Source organism: Vulpes vulpes, chromosome 11 (genome assembly GCF_048418805.1).
Source record: "Vulpes vulpes isolate BD-2025 chromosome 11, VulVul3, whole genome shotgun sequence".
Classification (NCBI taxonomy): domain Eukaryota; kingdom Metazoa; phylum Chordata; class Mammalia; order Carnivora; family Canidae; genus Vulpes; species Vulpes vulpes.
Window position 1 is genome coordinate 7,207,331 of NC_132790.1, and position 19,463 is coordinate 7,226,793.

The window sequence follows — 19,463 nt, forward strand, 5'->3', positions numbered from 1 at the left end:
TCCTTTGTTGTCATTAAAGTTACTTGGGTATGGTTTTGTTTTGTTTTCTTTTAAGGCTTGTTTTTAAGCTTTGTTAAGGAGCATGCAGGTTAGCCTTTACTCTTGGGATAGTTTATTCCCACTATGAAGCTAAGGTCCTTTTGGATTCTCTTCAGTCCCCCACTCTAGCAGGCTGAAACGCAAAACATCCCACAGCCCCAGGTAAACTCTGAGAACTATTTGTTCACAGCAGCCCAAAATGCTTTGCCTGACCTCAGGCATTTCATCCCACAACACCTATATATCTTAGTACTCATCTAAAACTCAAAGGGACATTGTGTATAGATTTCTGGAGCGCTTTTTCTGATTAGCATGTCTTTAGTTACTCTGCCCCCCAACTTCTGGCTTCTATTCATTAGTACTACTATCAGAAGCTTTTTAGCAGGGTTTAAAAAAAGTGTTATATTTCCTTATGTAATCTCTTTCTAGAGTATCATAGCTGAGAATGACCACATACATTTTTCTTACTTTGAAATTTTCCTTTCAGGTCTTTCCTGGTTATATTTTAGGGGATTCCAAATTTTGTGATGTACTTGTCTTACTATTAAAATACAAGTACATATACAATAGCAGGGAAAGAAATATAGAATGTAGATGGTATAGGAAAGCAATGTTAAAAATCACACACCTCCTTCATAGTATTCTAAAAAAGCTGAATCAGTTACTCTAAGGATTGCTAGGTAACAAACAGGATTTCAAAATTTCACTATATATAGAATAATATTTTGTTGTAATTAGGCAGTATAAAATTCAAATGCTACCTTAAATCTCCCTCAAGATTAAAACATGAATGAACGAGCACTACCTTTACAATACTTCCATTGGGACGCCAGGGTGGCTCAGTGGTTGAGCGTCTACCTTCGGCTCAGGGCGTCATCCCGGAGTCCTGGGATCCCATATAGGGCTCCTTGCACGGAGCCTGCTTCTCCTCCCTCTGCCTATGTCTTTGCCTCTCCCTGTGTCTCTCATGAGGATATAAATAAAATCTTAATAAATAAATAAAATTCTACCATTAAGACTGTTAAATGATTATAGTAAGAAGAAAGCAACATTTCAAGTTTCTAAATATCAATCCAAATACCAAAGCTATACAGAAACCAACTAAACAAACAAAAATGAAAATGTAGTAAAATTTCATTTGTGCTTGCTCCACTTCAGTTTTGCTATGCTCAAGCTTTTTGGAGAAAGAGAAAATGACACCATCAAGGTTTTATTTCCAAAGCACTGCAATCTTAAAGTGAAAATGTGACAAGGTGCGGCTTTACTCTAGCATCTACTAAATTCCATTTATGCATCAACAGTGAAATCAAACTATAACTGAATTTTATGAAATATTTTAAACATATAGAGAATATAATAACCCCCTGGACCCACCACTCAGTTTTGTCAAATCTTAACATTTTCCCACAGTTCCTTCAATTTCTAAAAGGAATAATTCAGATATATAGCACCAAATCCCCTTGAAAGCCTTTCCTGCTACTAGTTCTATCCTTTCGCAAGGGTAGCCACTATACTAAATTCTGTAATTATAACTTTTAAGTATTGCTTCTTACTTTTACTACATGTGGGTGTATATGTAATTGTTTCATGTCTTTAAACTCCATATAAACAGTGTACTGTAGGAATCATTCTGCCATTTTTTTTTGCGTAATGCTTCTGATATTCACAAATATATGATTTATCTGTTACAGAGATTTTACTGTATTCAACTACCATATTCATCTGTCTTCTGTTCATGGACATTCAGGTTGCCTCCAACTTTTCACTTCTACAAACCATACTGTTGTTAAGATTGTTGTACACAGGCTGCAGGGGAGATTGTCCAGAATATATGTCCAGGAAAATAACTGTGTGGTTTTAGTGATGGATATATATATATATATATATATACACATATATATATATATATCCCCCATATATATATGGATATATATATCCATAAATATATATATACATATTTCATAGTAGCAAACTGTTCCCTAAAGTTGTACCAATAATGACTATCAGGAGAAGAGTATGAAAGTTCCATGTGGCTACATGATTACAGGCATAAGTGCCTTGATAAATTTTATGTTTTTTCTTGTACTGATGGCTAAGAAACAGTCTCTTACAGAGTTTTAATTGGTCTCTCTCCCTGAGTTACTTTTGATGTTGAGAATCTTTTTATTGAAGTTTGTGTATATTCAGGTTTCATACAATCAGAAAGGTTTCAGTGAAGGTGAAGCAAGACAACTTCTACATAGTAAGTTATCTAAATAAAAAGATTTCATAATCAAATTCTAACTTCTGGAGCTAACTGTGTGTGTACATAAGAACTGTAGGTGCTCATCAGAGTGAGCAATCACAGAGGAATGCAGAGTTGGGCCAGTCCTTGAGCACCATGTAGGATGTTTGCAGTGGAGACAGTGCAGAGTACTCTAGACACATACACTGAGCACCAGAATTACTTAATTTACTCTTCACCTCTATGAGTGATATTTCTCCTCAGTTATGTTTGCAACTTAGTATATACTAGTTACTGTTTAAAGTAAAGTTTTTAGGATTATTTTGTGTTACTCAAAATAAAAGCTATATACTATGGCACATTTTAACGGGCAGGAATTCTTTTTTTCTTTTTAAGATTTTATTTATTTATTTATGAGAGACAGAGAGAGAGAGGCAGAGGGAGACACAGGCTCCCTACAAGGAGCCTGATGCAGTACTCAATCACGGACCCTGGGATCACATCCTGAGCTGAAGGCAGAAGCAAACCACTGAGCCACCCAGGGGTCCCAACAGGCAGGAATTCTAAATCTAATCTAAATAAGAGTTTTCTTTAAATCACTACTTTAATGAAATGATATTCCATCTAAAATTTATGTAGCTCTAAGAACATCTTATCTTAGCTCCTGTTATACTGCTTCAAATACACTGGGCACACAAAAAGTCACTGTAGAATGAAGAAATATTGTTTACTTCAAAATGAGTAAGACATTTCTCCCCCTTTACTTTTCTTTCTCACCTGCTTTAACCGAAAATGGCTTTTCCAATAGAAATATTGTTTGTTTCCAGTGTGTTCTGGCACTCTGGGGGCCCGTGGAGAACACGACCTGCATCGGTAGAGTTCAAAAGTATCTGATGAAGTACAAGATTTTTAATATCATGCTACATTAATCTACTACATCAAATACAAGCTCCAATTGCTTACAACAGCAAAATGCTTATGATTAAACACCTTGGGGCACAAAAATAAAATACAATGTATTTCACATAATTAATTCTTATGAGAAAACTCATGATACTTACCCTGCTGTGACAATTCTTCTCAAAATATATATCGAAGTAGCCAGCAATTGCCTAAGAAAAAAAAAGGAATATAATTATTAAACTAATTCTATGATATAACAATAAATTATTCAGTTTTTCAAGACATGGCAAAGTACTATGAATATTTTTGTGATGAGATCAATGGAATTTTTAAATGTCATATATTTTTTTCCTGAAGATAAAATAAAAATATTTAATAGTACTTAAATAAAACTTATGTTTAAACATATAACCAAAGGAAAACCTCTGAAGTAACACAGGTTACTGTGATAATACAAAAAGGTCTCTAAAATATGAATATTCACATGAATATAATTTTCATTTCTTTTTAAGATTTAAATTATACCATTCTTTTTTCTTTTACTAATTGAAACAACTTAATCTATTTTTAAAACTGGCATTAAGGGATCCCTGGGTGGCTCAGCGGTTTAGTGCCCGCCTTCAGCCCAGGGCATGATCCTGGGGTCCCAGGATCAGGTCCCATATCAGGCTCCCTGCATGGAGCCAGCTCCTCCCTCTGTCTCTGTCTCTGTCTCTGCCTTTCTCTCTCTCTGTGTCTCTCATGAATAAATAAATAAAATCTTTGAAAAAAATAAAACTGGCATTAAAAAAAGCTTATCAAGTGTTAAAAACAGGACACCGATTATTGAAAAATCACTATAAAGCTAATTTGTGTACTCTGCTGCTTTTGTTGAGAATATGAAGTTTTATTGATCTGTAAGGTTAATATGGATTAGGCCCAAAACAAGTTCAATACTGAACACCGAGGTTCATTATATTTTAGGTACCAGGAGAGAATCGAAATACTGTGTATAATTCTGTCAAATAGACAAATATAAAGCAACACAGTACTCAGATACAGATTATTATAGGAAACCATATAGTTAATCAGAACATTTCTAAAATATGACTTTTTCCAGTTGATTTCCTGGTATTCCTCTGCAGACTAATTCAACTGTTTTCTTAGAGTTATCCCTGAGTGCCAGTCTTCTTCACCCCTGTAACCTTAGTGTTCTAAGCAGTACCTGGCCCACAGTACGTAAGTATTTGCTGAGAAAATGTGCTTATTATATACAATTCTATCACAGTATCCACCATACTATCTTATAGTTAGTTGCCCTACCAGATTGCAAGGTTTTTTAAGAGCAGGTTCTCAATAAATGTTAGTTAAAATTTTCAGTCTTCAGTTTCCTAAATTCAGCTAGTCTTATTATGTGGTCAGGATACTTTATGAAATCAGTGAATAATTAACTTAGAGGAGAAGAACCCTAACTCTTTGTATGAATCCGCAGAGTCTCAGCCTGACCCCTGAACTACAGGTTAGATCCAAATCAATGTAACAAAGGCTGAGAGAATGAAACTAAAATCTGAATTACTGGCACAGCTCTCAAAAACCTAAACCAACAAGTATAGATCTCAAGAACGAAACAGAGATTTGAAAAACCTGTACAAGTCAGACTAATCATTAAACAGCATATGTGCATGAGAGACCCAAAACACTATAGCAAATATCAGAGAATGAAACTGAGATGTGAACCATGTCTGCCCAGACACTCTTGACAGAACTTTATGTTTTGGCTTTAACCGCCCACACCAAACATCAACAACATTCTCCAGATGATAATAATACAACTGAGAGTACATACAAAATAACATGCACAACACCCGGAACACAGTCCAAAATTATTCAACATACAAAGAACCAGGAAAATGTTGCTAGCTTTCAAGAGAATAATCCACACATGCCAACTCTAAGATAACCTGGAAGCTGGTACTATGAGACAAAGACTTTAAAACAGGAATTATAACTACGCTGTTATGAAGTTATAGAAAATACACTGAAATTAAGTGAAAGATAGGAATTCTTGTAAAGAAATAGAAACCACAACAAAAAAACTAATGGAAATTTTAGATAAAAAAATACAACAACTGAAACAAAAAACTGCGGGCTGAAGTGCAGAATGATATGACAGAGAGAAAAAAAATCAGTGAATGTGAAAATAGATCAATAGAAAGTGTCTAATTTGAAAAACCAGGGGAAAAACACAAGTAAAATGCAAAAGCCTCAAGGACCTGTGCATCTAACATATATGTAACTGGAGGTCCAGATAGAAAAGGAAAAAATACTGAAGCACGAAAAACTTTTCAAAATTCTATATCCAGCAAAAATACCCTTCAGAAATGATGGCAAAATAAAGACATTTTCAAATAAAGGAAAACTAAAAGAATTCATTGCCAAAAGACTATTTAGAAGAAATGTTAAGGGCAGTTCTTCAGGCTGATGAGCAATAATACTAAGAGGAAACCTGAAATATCAAAATATTAAAACAACAGAAATGATTAATAGTTTGGTAAACACGAAGGATCATCTTTTCCCTTTGAATTCCTTTAAAATACTTATGATTAAGGCAAAAATTATAACATCATTTGGTCGGGTTTTCCACGTATGCACATGTAATCACAAAGATCAGTGCAGGAGGTTGGAGAGTGGTTAAGAGGAGGAAGAGTAAAATCCCACCAACATATACAAGTGTTTATAAAGTTGGGAAGTGGAGAAGACTTTCTAAGCATCACACACAACAGAAAGTTAATATTAGAGAAGTTAAAAATTTTAGTATCAAAACCACAATGAGATAATTGTTAGACTCAAAGACGCAAGAAATAAGTGTTGATGAGGATGTGAAGAAAAAGGAACATTTGGGCTCTATTGATGGGAATGTCAATTGGTGCAGCCACTGTGGAAAAGGAAACCAGTATGGAAGTTCCTCAAAAAGTTAAAAATAGAAATACTATATGATCCAGTAATTCCATTACTGGGTATTTACCCAAGAAAACAAAACCACTAATTTGAAAAGATATTTGCACCTGTGTTTATTGTAGCATTATTTACAATAGCCAAGATATGGAAGAAACCTAAGTACCCATCGATAGATGAATGGATAAAGAAGATGTGGTTATACACACACACAATAAATATTAGTCATAATAAAGAATGAAATCTTGCCATTCACAACAACATGGATGGATCTAGAGGGTATTATGCTAAGTGAAATAAGAGAAACACAAATACCACATGACTTCAATTATATGTGGAGTCTAAAAAACAAAGAAACGGAGACAAACAAGAAACCCAAGACTCTTAAATAGAGAATAAACTGGCAGTTGTCTCAAGGGAGGTGGGAAGGTATGGATAAAACATATAATGGGATTAAATGGCACAAACTTCCAGTCATAAAATAAGTCACAGAGATGAAAAGTATGACATAGAGAATATAGTCAATAATATTGTAATAATGCTGTATGCTGACAGATGGTAACTACATTTATCATAGTAAGCACTGAGTGATGTATAGAATCATTGAATCATTATGTTGTACATCCAAAACTAATATGACGTTGTATATTAATTATACTTCAATAAAAAATAATATAATTCTAGTGTCAAAAGATGAAGAAATCTGAGGGTATTTGACATATATATATATATATATATATATATATATATATATATATAGACAAAACATTTGTATTTTTAAAAAGACACACAGAAAATAGTACACAGGCTATGATTCTATCCACATACAGAAAATTCAGGGGTGCCTCGGTGGCTCAGTTGGTTAAGCATCTGCCTTTGGCTTAGGTCATGATCCTAGGGTTCTGTGGCTGAGCCCCACATTGGGCTCCCTGCTCAGTGAGGAGCCTGCTTCTCCCTCTCCTCCCTGTTCCTGCTCTGTGTCACTATCTCAATCTCTGTCTCTGAAATAAATAAATAAAATCTTAAAAAAAAAAAAAAGAAAATTCAAAAACAGCACAACTAACTTACAGTGTTATAAGTCAGGATAGTAGTCACCCTTCAATAGTGGCAGAAACTGGAAAGGGTTACATGGAGGCCTACTGGACTCCTAGTAATATTCTCTTTCTTCAGCTGAGTGATATATACATGGTAGGTATTCGCTTTGTACAATTTTATAAAATTACACTTAAGATCTGTGCAATTTTCTGTTGTATATGTTTATTGACTCAATCAAAATGTTTATATAATGCATACTCATTGACCCAGTAATTCTAAACTTTCAAAAAAATATTCCATGAAAATTTATCAAGTATATTTGTAAAAATTAGCCATATATATAAATATAAAATGGGCACTTACTTATACGTTATGCAAATATGAATATATATGTACATATCTGAAAAGATATTCACCGAGCTATTGAAAGTGGATGATAGATCTAGAATGTTCATATTCTTTACCCTTAGTTATAATTTATATTTTCCATAAATATGAACAGCTTCTGTGATGATAAATTATTTTTAATACTTGAACTAAATGAGCTATAGTATTACATGGAGAGGCATTCAATTCAACTATTATCTTTGTATCAGTTCCCTTAGCAACACCCAAAAATCACTTATCTCTGTACCCCCAAGGGCAAGGGTGGTATCTAATATGTAATAGGAACTAAATGAATTTGAAAAAAAAAATGACAAGTTTTCCCAATTATAATACAATAATATTACTATAATAACAATTGACATTATCAGAAAATATGACCTAAGTCTGAAGCGTATAAACTACACAAAGTAAAACATCATATATTTAACTCTAGTAAAAGAGACTAGCAATGTTATTAGGTAGTATAGGTGTAATTATAATAGAGTACATGTCTTAATGAAGAGGGGAGGCTGATGCATGAGTTTACAACAAAATTAAAAAATAAAAATATTTGAGAATACAAAGGTATTTTGGAATTGTCTTCCAATCCCCAAATTGAACTATTTATGATATTTAGTTAAAAATCAACGAAGAAACTCATCTTCTCCCAAGCCCCAAAAAATACAGTGAAAAAAAGTACTGTTTAGTTTGGGTCAATAAGAAAACAGTTTGTAAGCCTCAAGATGAATAAATAAAAATGAAAGATATAATTCACTTTGGTTTTAAGAATTTGGCAGGGACATATGACAAAGATAAATCTGAAGACACATCTACTTTATAGTTCGCTCTGAAATGCATCATAGTTTCTTCAACTCAAAGAGATTTACCTCCCTAATTAGGTCTGGTGGAGGGTAATATCAAAATCAGTTCTATAGCACACATGAAGCAGAAGCATGAGACATTAAGAAGAAATTCACCTGCAGTAAAAAATTATGTGCAGATAATCTATTCATCAGACAGTTAGAATTCATATAACTGGGGTGCCTGGGTGGTGCAGTAGGTTAAGTGACCAACTCTTGGTTCTGGCGGGGGGTTGTGAACTCAGGGTTGTGAGATCAAGCCCCACATGGGGCTCCGTGCTCAGTTTGGAGTCTGCCTGAGATTCTCTCTCCCTTTCCCTCTGCCCCTCCTGCTCATGTTCTCTCTCTAAAATAAATAAATAAATCTTTAAAAAAAAAACCAACTTGCCTACTCCTAAACCCGAAAAGAATCACATAACTGAGCAAGTAGAAATTCTTGCTCCGAAAAAAACCCAAGGGAATTTCTAGTTTTTAAATGGGTATTAATCCTCAGAATGCTACTGAAAGGGAAAGGGATAGGGTTCCACCCACCCCTCCCTGCCCCGTGTATATAAGTGGTCCTTAATAATTAAAATAAGATACTAGGAAAAAAGAGGAAAAAACTTTAAACTTGAAACATAGTCTATAAAACCCAACTGAACTACAGTTAGGTTTTTATTTCTGCAAAGCCATTATAACCAATCATATGTCAGCTGATTTGGGGACAAAGCTATTTATTCTGAACCTAAACATGCCACTATTTTTTCAATTAGTTTCACCATCTTGTTACCAGCACTTTGACAGCCTATCTCTAGGTCTTTCAAATGTTAATTTCAATGAACTTACACACTCTGAGAAGTCATTCAAATGTAAGAATAAATAACAATCACAGGAAATTGAAAATAATGACTAATAGGCAATGGTAATAAATAATTGGAGCACAGCTTGACGTGTGCTTGAAAAAGATCAGATAGGTTAGAAGGCTGGAGCACAGAATAAATTTCTCTTTTGTTCCATATGTGTATCTTGTCGGGGCAAAGGGAACTGCTGAGGGGAAAATAAGCATTAAAATAAAATATCTGTAGGAGCTGGGTTAATATGCAAAGGCAAGGGCACAGTTAAAAAAATAAAATTTCACTGACTTACACCACTGTCAGAAAAATTTTAGTTAAAAAGTCCTTAGACTGAGAGAAGAGAGAATCTGTGGTGATTAAGAACACTTATAATAGAAGAAAAGAGAATAAAAGGAAAATACACGCACATTTAGCAAACTTCTGGGACAGTTTGGTCACATTTGTAATTTGGTAGGAATCCTCCACAATTACTTTAAAGTATATATACGAAAATAATTCAGGCATGTAGCTTTGTTGTGCATCTTAAATATTCCTAAACATCAGAATACAGTCTTTCAAAATGAGCTGTTTCTTCTTTGTGGATTGCACAAAAAGGAAGAAAAGACCTCACAGTATGTGAAAACTGAATATTTAAAAATCTGTTTTAAGCCACATTTTGCTTGTTTATCCCAGACACACAAAGGTAGATGCAGTTCATTACACGCTTATTTGAAGAACAATGACTTGGAATAAAAATAAATTATTTTCTCATGTATTTTGGAGTGATGAGTATTTCTTTAAAGAAAATGCATCATGTGTGTATGTAACAGGATGGCAGCCAATGAAATAAGATCAGACTAGACCTTATGAGAAAGAAGGAAATTAAAAATTATCATTATCACTATCACCTGCAGGGAGTAATTTATCATTTCTGTTCTTCATTGGTATCATGTTCCAACAGCGTGTGGTTACAGCAGATACAATTAGGCAGCTGGCCACAGAAGTAGGAGGATAATGTGCTTTTGATGGAGTTTACCCAAGCATGGAGATAGAGTGTTTGTAATCCATGCAGCAGAATCACTATGACAAAAATACAATTCATTTTTTTGTTGGGAGTATTTCTTTCAAAATCTTTTTTTTCTCTTTCAAAATCTTAATACAGAATTCAAAAGCCAACTGATGATGAGTCTGAAGCAAGTAAAGAAAGCATAAGAAGAAAATGCATAAAAACGATTACTATAGCTTAATTCATTGTGTATAAACAAGATGATAAGACAAACATAAGCCATGCAAGCTGCTGCATAGACTATGAACTTTGCTAGTAATAACTGGTATTTAAACTAAGAAGATATAATCAATAAATATGAAAATTATATAAGATTTTCTCCCAATAATTAACTATACCTTAAATTATAGACTCTTTTTTCTTCAATTAATTTTCTTTTATCCCAAGAGAAAATTTGCATCTTTCCTTTCTTTTATGATTCCTCTAGGGAACAATACACATTAAGTGCCATATACTCCTCGAGGGATATTGTCAAATTGGGTAGTGTTCAGAAATAGACCAAGCAATATGGGAAGTAGCAAAACAGACAACAGATCTAAAAATATTTTTTTAAAGGTTCTTGTACTGAAAAACTCAATATAATTAATTTTTGACCCATTTAAAATATTCCCAGATTATAACTAACATTTCTTGAAATTTACTTAGTCTGGGTGCCTTATAATTTCAAAATTGCTTATTAAAGTGATTTTAGGGGGGAGAAGGGGCCATGTCTTCAGAGCTTACAACAGAAGTACTTTAATTCTGACATTTCATAAAATGATAGCTTATATGCCCTAACTGCTCCACATTTCTTAACTATGAACACGAGATACTGTCTTACACACTCAATATTCATTGATATTTACTAATAGCGTCACTTCTAAAAATCTTTTAAAGTATAATGTATATGCAGAAAAGTGCGCTTAAGTGTACACGATACTGAATCAGAATATAGCTATGAAAAAAAAAGAAAAAAAAAGAATATAGCTATGAAACCCACACTCAGATCAAGAAATAGAACATTCCAGCACCTTAGTAATCTGCTCTGTGCACCTAGCCAATCCTAGGCACCTCCACCCCTGCAGGGTAACTACTATTCTGATTCCCCCCCCAACTTTATTGAGATATAATTGACATATAACAATTATAAATTTAAGATATGCAATGTGTTCATTTGATCAACTTATATATTGCAAACTGATTACCACCACAGCATTAGTGAATAGCTTCATCATGTCCAATACTTACCATTTCTTTTTTGTGGTGAGAATACTTAAGATCTATACTCTTAACAACGCAGTATTATTAACCATAAGCATCATGAGGTACACTGGATCCCCAGAACTTACTCAGTTTGTATCCTCTGATCAACATCTCCCCATTTCTCCCACCCTCTGTCACGCAGTAATAACCATTTTATGCTGTTCTGGGAGTTTGGCTTTTTTAGATTGCACATATAAGTGACAGTATGCAGTATTTATCTTTGACTTACTTTACTTAGCATACTCCCCTTGAGGTCTATCCATGTTGTTGAAAATGTCAAGATTTCCTTCTTTTAAAGGCTGAATAATCCACTGGGTATGTATCTTCTTTATCTACTCATTACTGATAGATAGCCACTTATGTCGCTCCCATATTTTGGCTGCTATGAATAACGCTGCAAAGAATATAGCAGGGCAGTTGTCTCCTTGAGATCCTGTTTTCCTTTCCTTTACATATACTCAGAAGTGGGATTGTTGGATATGTTAGTTCTATTTTTAGTTTTTTGAGGAACCTCCACACTGTTTTTCACAGTGGCTGCACCAATTTACATTCCGACCAACAGTGCACAGGGCCCCTTTTCTCCACATCCTCACCAGAGCTTATCTCACTACTATCCTGATTTCTAAGATCAGAGATTCATTTTCCCTATCATATACTTCAACATAAATGGAATCATGTAATATTTTGTGGACCGGCTACTTTCCTCGTTATTGTTTTTTAGATTCAGGTATACTGTAGTGCTTAAACTGTTATATGGCTGTAAGGCATATTTGACCAAAGAGTTCATTTATTCAGTCTATGACTGACAGGACACTAGTAGTTTTAAGTCGAGGCTTATATGACTAGTGCTATGAACATTTTTTTTTTATATTTATTTATTTTAGAGAGAGGGAGACTGAGCATGAGTGGGGGGAGGGGCAGAGGGAGAAAAGCATACTGCCCACTGAGTGGATCCTGACCAGGGGATCAATCCCAGGACCCTGAGGTCATAACCTGAGCCAAAATTAGGAGTCAGACATTCAACTGACTGAGCCACACAGGCACCCCTCAACATTCTTTTATGACAGGCACCCCTCAACATGTCTTTTGGTGAACAATATGTATTAACTGTTGCTGGGTATATGCCCAGCAGTGAGAACTACTGGTATGTGCATGTTTACCACTTCTGTTAATCTTTACTTTTTCCTGTATTCTGGCCTTCCATAGGGGTCATTTTCTGTTTGCCTGAATATCTGTTAGTAGCTCTTTCAGTATAGGTTTTCTGGAACAAACTGTCTTCTTCTGTTTTTATTTGTTCATCTGAAATATTTTTATTTAAGCTTCCTTCTTAAAAGATATTTCAGTTGGGTAAAATTCAGCGTTGGCAGTTATTTTTAGTACACTGAGAATGTCATCATTGTATTATCTTTTCAATTCTACTGTCTCTGTTCAGAAATAATTTACCAGTCTATTTATACCTCCTTACAGGTAATTCCAGTGCTCCAGTCATAGCCATCCCCTGACTGCTCTTAAGATTTTCTTCTTGATTTCTGTAGTTTTAATAGGATGTTCTAGGTGATTTCGTCTCCCTCTTTTTGACATAAAATTCACATACCATTTTCCTATTTAAATAGACTGCATAATTTTTTTTTAAAGATTTTATTTATTTATTCACGAGAGACAGAGAGAGAGAGAGGCAGAGACACAGACAGAGGGGAGAAGTAGGCTCTCTGCAGGAGTCCAATGTGGAACTCGATCCCAGACCCCGGGATCAGGCCCTGAGTCAAAGGCTGAGCCACCAGGTGTCCCCGTGTAATTTAATTTTTAAAAGAATATTCAGAGTTACACAACCATTACCACAATCTAATTTTAGAACATTTTTGTTACCCCAAAAAGAAATTTTGTATCCATTCCCCCTTTAATCCCAGACCTGTCTAGAGATTTGCCTAGTTTGAACATTTCATATAAATGGAGTCATATAAATGCAACTCTTCTGTGATTAGCTACTTGTACTTAGCAAAACCTTTTCAAGGTTCTTCCATGTTATAGCACATACCAGTATGTATTTTGTTTTATGGCCAGATATTGCTTCACTGTATGGATCTACGTTTTGCTTATTCATTCACCAGGTGATGGACATCTGGTTTGTTTCCACTTCTTAGCTATTATGAGTAATGCTGGTATGAGCATTCATGTATGGACATATGTTTTGGTTTCTCTTGGGTATATACCTAGAAGTGGGTATTTAAAATTAATCTTATTAACTCAAAATGGATTGAAGACCCACACGTGAGACCTGAAACCATAAAATTCTTACAAGAAAACATAGTCAGCAATTTCTTTGATTCAGCCATAGAAACATTTTTTGTTGAGATGTCTCCTCTGGCGAGGAAAACAAAAGCAAAATTAAACTACAAAATAAAAAGCTTTGCACAGTGAAGGAAACCATCAGCAAAACAAAAAGACAACCTGCTTAATGGGAGAAGATATTCACAAATGATATATCTGACAAGGGCTTAATATCCAAAATATATAAAGAACTTACGCGACTCCAAAAAACCCACAAATAATCTGATTAAAAATGTGCAGAAGACCTGAATACACATTTTTCCAAAGATGACATACAGATGGCCAACTAAAGGTATGCATCACTAATCATCAGGATCACTAATCCATAACCAGATATCACTTTACACCTATCAGAATGGCTACAATAAAAACCACAAGGAACAACAAGTGTTGGTGAGGATGTGCAGAAAAAGGAATCCCCACGCACTGTTGGTGAGAATGTAACTGGTGCGGCCACTGTGGAAAACAGTATGGATGTTAAAATTAAGAAAAGAATTACCATATTATCCAGTAATTCCACGACTGGGTATTCACCCAAGAGTATGAAAACCCCAATTTGAAAACATGCACCCCTATGTTCACTGTAGCATTATCTACAACAGCCAAGATAAGGGAGCAACCAAGGTGTCCATCCACAGATGAATGAATAAAAAAGATATAGGTACATATATACATATGTATATATAAAAATATACAATGGAATACTGCTCAGCCACAAAAAAGAATGAAATATTGTCATTTGCAACAATATGGATGGACATAGAGGGGACAATATTAAGTAAAACAGTCAGAGAAAGACAAATAACATATGACTTCACTGACATGTGGAATTTAAGAAACAAAACAAAGAAAAAAAGAGACTAACAAAGCCAGACTCCTAAATCCAGAGAATAAACTGGTGGTTGTCAGAGGGGAGGTGAATGGGTGGATGGGAAATAAAAGGGATTAAGAGCACACTTATCTTGATGATCATTGAGTAATGTATAGAATTCCTGAATCATTATACTGTACACCTGAAATTAATGTAACACTATGTTAATTATATTTGAATAAAAACAAAATTGGAGAAAAAAATCTTATTCAGGTATGTTGTGCTTCTGGAATTGTAGCTCATTGTCTTTCATCTGTTGTGGAAAATCCTTAGCTGTTATCTCTTCAAATACTGTTTGAAATATTCTCACCTCCTTTCCTTTGGTACTCTATTTCTTGTATCCTCTGTATCTCTTGCCCTTCCCCAACCTTCATCCTTGTATCTCTCAGTGCTTCCTTTTGGATATTTCCTCCTGACCGAAAATCTAGTTCAATAAACCTCTCTATACCACTGTGCTAAGATCTGCTGCTAAACTCAATTTTAGTTTCAGAAGATGTTTAACTCTTTTTTAAATCTGCTAGAATTTTTTTAAAATGCTTTCAAATGCTTGAAATTTACAATTTCTTTTGTCCTTCAACTTAGTATGCATAGTTACTTTATTTTTTAATTTTTTGCTCAACATGGAGTTTGACATCACAACCCTGAGATCATCAAGGGTTGAATGCTCTAAAGACTGAGCCAGCCAGGTGCCCTGCAATAGTTATTTTTAGAGTCCATATCTGACATATCAAATACCTGAAGCACCTGAAGCTCTGTTTTTATTGCTTACTATTTCAGCTGGTTACTGATTTATGTTGTCTTGTGTCCTTGTGTGACTGATTACCTTTGATTATGCTCTGAACATTGTATTTGAAAAACTATAGAAATTATTTAAGACCGATGATAATTTCCTAGAAAGAATCTTTGTGCAAGGAATCTGGGGATGCTAGCAAACACTAAGATCATCTTACTCTAATAATGAGGTCTGAGAATGTCCTGGGCTACCCAGATAAGTTGAAGCTAGCCTGCAGTCCATGCAAAGGTTAATTTATCTTTAATTTTACCCTATTCTTGGATTTAGTCTTTTATGGTCGCAATGCAAAGCACTGGGGAATCATAAAGGCCCTATTTTTGTATTCCTATCTGTGTGAGGCTATCAAAGGGCTACACAAGTCTTTTAGCTGCTACTTCTGAATTGGTAAATGCCTACTGGGCAAAAGCAGTCTCAAATGTCAAGTCTCCTTTCCTTGGATTTTCTTCTTTTCTGAGTTTTGCTTGGTAATGCTTTACTAACTTATCTGATACTTCAAACAGACGGTATTTTATATTTTCTTTAGCTTTTGTAGCTGTTCTCAGCAAAAGGATCACTCCATTGTATGTAATCCACCATTACAGAAGGCAGGTTCATTACTGCATTTTTTCTTCCTACTTAAGGCTCCCTGCCTGTAAAACCTCCATTCCCTAAACTAGCTTCTCACTTACTAAGTGTCCGTTTAAATGTTACTTCCTCTGTGCAGTCTTCCCTAATCCACAGAGTAGATGCTTCCACACTCTCCCACTAATAACACTTTCCATGCCCATAGTGTTTTTTGTTTAATTACAGACCCCCAACAGGCCCTTAAGGGCAGTCTCACTACGTCTGTGCTCTCCTCCGTATCCTCACTGCCCAGGAACAACACCTGGACGGTCCACCTCAACAGTGAAGACCACTGTGCAGTTACAAAGGCATGAAAGAGCCTGGGAAGTGCAGGGACCAGAGGAAATTAATAAAGCTTCATTAATTGAGAGAACCAATAAACAAACAATGAAGTGACAAAATATGCTCAACTCCTTTCAGGCGTTGAGAAAAGAAAATTATGCTTTATTTCTAACTTCCTATATTTTTAATTCAAAATTGTTATCAAATGTGGATTACTTTAGAAAAACATTCCCTTAAGTCTATACCAACAATAATTACTTGCTCTCCATTAATCTAATGCATACAGACAGTATTAGCAAGGCTTTCTGGAAGAATCCATGCCTAAGGTAAAATTTTAAATATATGTAGGATTATTGAGTAAAAGTAGGTAAGAGTGTGCCAGGCCAAAGGTATCTTTTATATGCCTCTATTATTAGATTCTCTTGTAGAACACCATATTACAATGGCCTATGTATATGTTGGCCTCTCTTACTAACCTAAGATCTTGGGGGTCAGAGATTATATTGTGTTGTACTCACAGGGCCTAATGCAGAAGCCAGAACTAGCATCCTAGTATCAGTACTAATACACATAGTACTAGTATAGTACTAGTATTTAATACATGTTGCCTAAATGAAAAGCTATCTTGAAAAGTACTTGTGTGTGTGCTTGCCACAAAAAATTCGCAGCACACTGCTTCTCTAGATTTCTATCTTCTACCTGCTTCCTCACATATCATCAGTTTCTCACTGTTTTATATTAATGCTTATTGTATCCTTATATTCCATTTTTCATGCTGCTTTTCAATGTTCCCTAAAAACTATCCACCTAAATGTTCCATGGCCCATTCCTAGTTCCTGAAATGGCAGAAAATATTATCAATAGTAAGTAAACATTATAAATTTTAAGAACAAAATAGCAGATACACTGAATTTAAAAATCAATGCAGAACAAAAAAGATCCTAGTTTTGTGTTGGCTGAAGAGGTTTAAAACCGAAAACTATTAAATTCCATTTTTGTGACTTAGGTGATCAAGGTCTACCAAATGCTACTTGTCTTTATGAGCCTTTGGGAGTATAGATTAAGTGAAGGAATGCTGAAAGAAACTGGCAGACGGGAAAAAGACGGCAGGTACAAGATGCAGTGCACTTTACTTTCCAGAAATGAACAGGATATTTTCTCTTTTGAAAAGTGAGGTAGGGGTGCCTGGGTAGCTCAGTCAGTTGAGCATCTGACTTGTTTTTAGCGCAGGGCAGGACCTCTGGGTCCTGGGATCCAGCCACGATTTGGGCACTGCAGTGGGTGGGGAGTCTGCTTGAGGATTCTCTCCCTCTCCCTCCCTGCTCAAATCAATCAATCAATCGATCTGAAAACAAAAGTGAGGTAAAAACATGGTTTCTATCTCATCTGAGCTCTACTAAAAAAGTACCTGACATTTAAAGAACTAAAAGCCTGGTAGCATTCATTTACATTTGTCCTTTAAAGGCTGTAATTTTTCAAAGAAGGTTATTACACCAGTTGTTAAAAGTTCTGGCTTTGTAGTTGCAATTTAATTGTTTTTTTGACTGCTATCTCCGCACACTGGGGGGTGAGATACATGACTGACATTTCTGGGGTGGAGCCCAATGCAAGGCCTGATATCAACACCTGAGCTGAGATCAAGAGTCAGATGCTCAGCCACCCAGGCATCCCTAAAGCTGAAGCTATTAACCACAGTGTTATATTAACACTATTTAAACTTTTCACTTTGATTTTAATCATTTTTAGAAAACTTCCTACTATTTCTGGATTGGCCCTTTTATCATTTAGTCTCCTAGAAAAAAGAAAGATGGACTGATTTTGGTAACTAATAAGTTTTGAGCCATCTGATTGATATATGTAACAAAAATTTATTTTTCCAGTTATTGACTCATCTTCCAATATAGACTGACCCTTCCTGTGAATACATACACATACATCACATGGCTGGAAACATTAGGTGCTTTAGGATGTTTAGAATTTCTGAATGCCAATACTCACGATGCTTCTGCCAGAGTGTAAGTCAAAGGAAATCTGAACTGAGAAGATTACTTTCTTATAGGTCATTACTCTGGGGATAACTGCCTGACTCAGAGAGGAAAATTCCTGGTCAAACTCATTTATTATCACAACCTAATAATGCTAATTGGCAGCCTCTGAGAGAAGTCTAGAGAGAACTCCCCTGACATGTCTAATCAAGAGTTCACTATTATTGATTATTTGATAAATAAACCATTTTGAAGCTTATTGCTGTACTTGAGATAAGTATTTCAGTCCTGCTTGAGTGTGATTATTTTTCTCAAATTTATTCTGACCTTTGGGCACTGATGATTTCAAGCATGACTCTATTCCTATCTATAATTATGAATATAATATAGCATAAGAACCTCAACAATTCACTCAAATTGTATTTTAAAACAATATGATTTTCAAATCCTTTTATAACTCAATAGGAGGCTTTAAAATCACTCTTAATGAACTTTTAAAAATGCAGATTCTGAGGCATTATTTACAGCACGGCTTTCTTTCCTTTTTAAAAGGATTTTATTTATTTATTCATGAGAGACACAGAGAGGCAGAGACATAGGCAGAGGGAGAAGCAGGCTCCATGCAAGAAGCCTGATGTAGGACTCGATCCCGGGACTCTGGGACCATGCCCTGGGCCAAAGGCAGACACTCAACCACTGAGCCACTCAGGTGCCCCTACAGCATGGTTTTCAAAGAAGGATTAAGGAATCTTTATTCATTCTGAGGACAAATTATTTTAATCAACTTCAGAGTTTCTCATTTTGTGGACTTCTCCATTCTCTCTGAGCAGGTTTAAAATTGCAGGTGATTGCTTCCATTACCATACTCAATGAATATATACTTCAAAGTTAATAGGAAGTGGGAAACATGTCTTTTTAAAAATTAAATTATTTTTTAAAGCTTTTATTTATTCATGAGACACACACACACAGAGGTAGAGACACAGGTAGAGGGAGAAGCAGGCTCCATGCAGGGAGCCTGAAGTGGGACTCGATCCCAGGACCCCAGGATCACGCCCTGAGCTGAAGTCAGGTGCTAAACCACTGAGCCATCCAGGTATCCCCTAAAAATTAAATTCTT

The 19,463-nt window shown here is 35.2% G+C and overlaps 1 protein-coding gene across 2 annotated transcripts in view; it reads right to left on the reverse strand.

The window, feature by feature from the left end:
- Positions 1-19,463, reverse strand: part of PRMT3 (protein arginine methyltransferase 3) — a 122,600-nt gene that overhangs the window by 11,612 nt on the left and 91,525 nt on the right. For both annotated transcript variants that reach the window (XM_072725398.1, XM_072725397.1), the window contains 2 exons: positions 3,325-3,375; positions 3,041-3,128 (listed from right to left, as the gene is read on the reverse strand). In XM_072725398.1, coding sequence (XP_072581499.1) covers positions 3,041-3,128; positions 3,325-3,375 — 139 coding nt within the window. The remainder of the gene's footprint in view (positions 1-3,040; positions 3,129-3,324; positions 3,376-19,463) is intronic.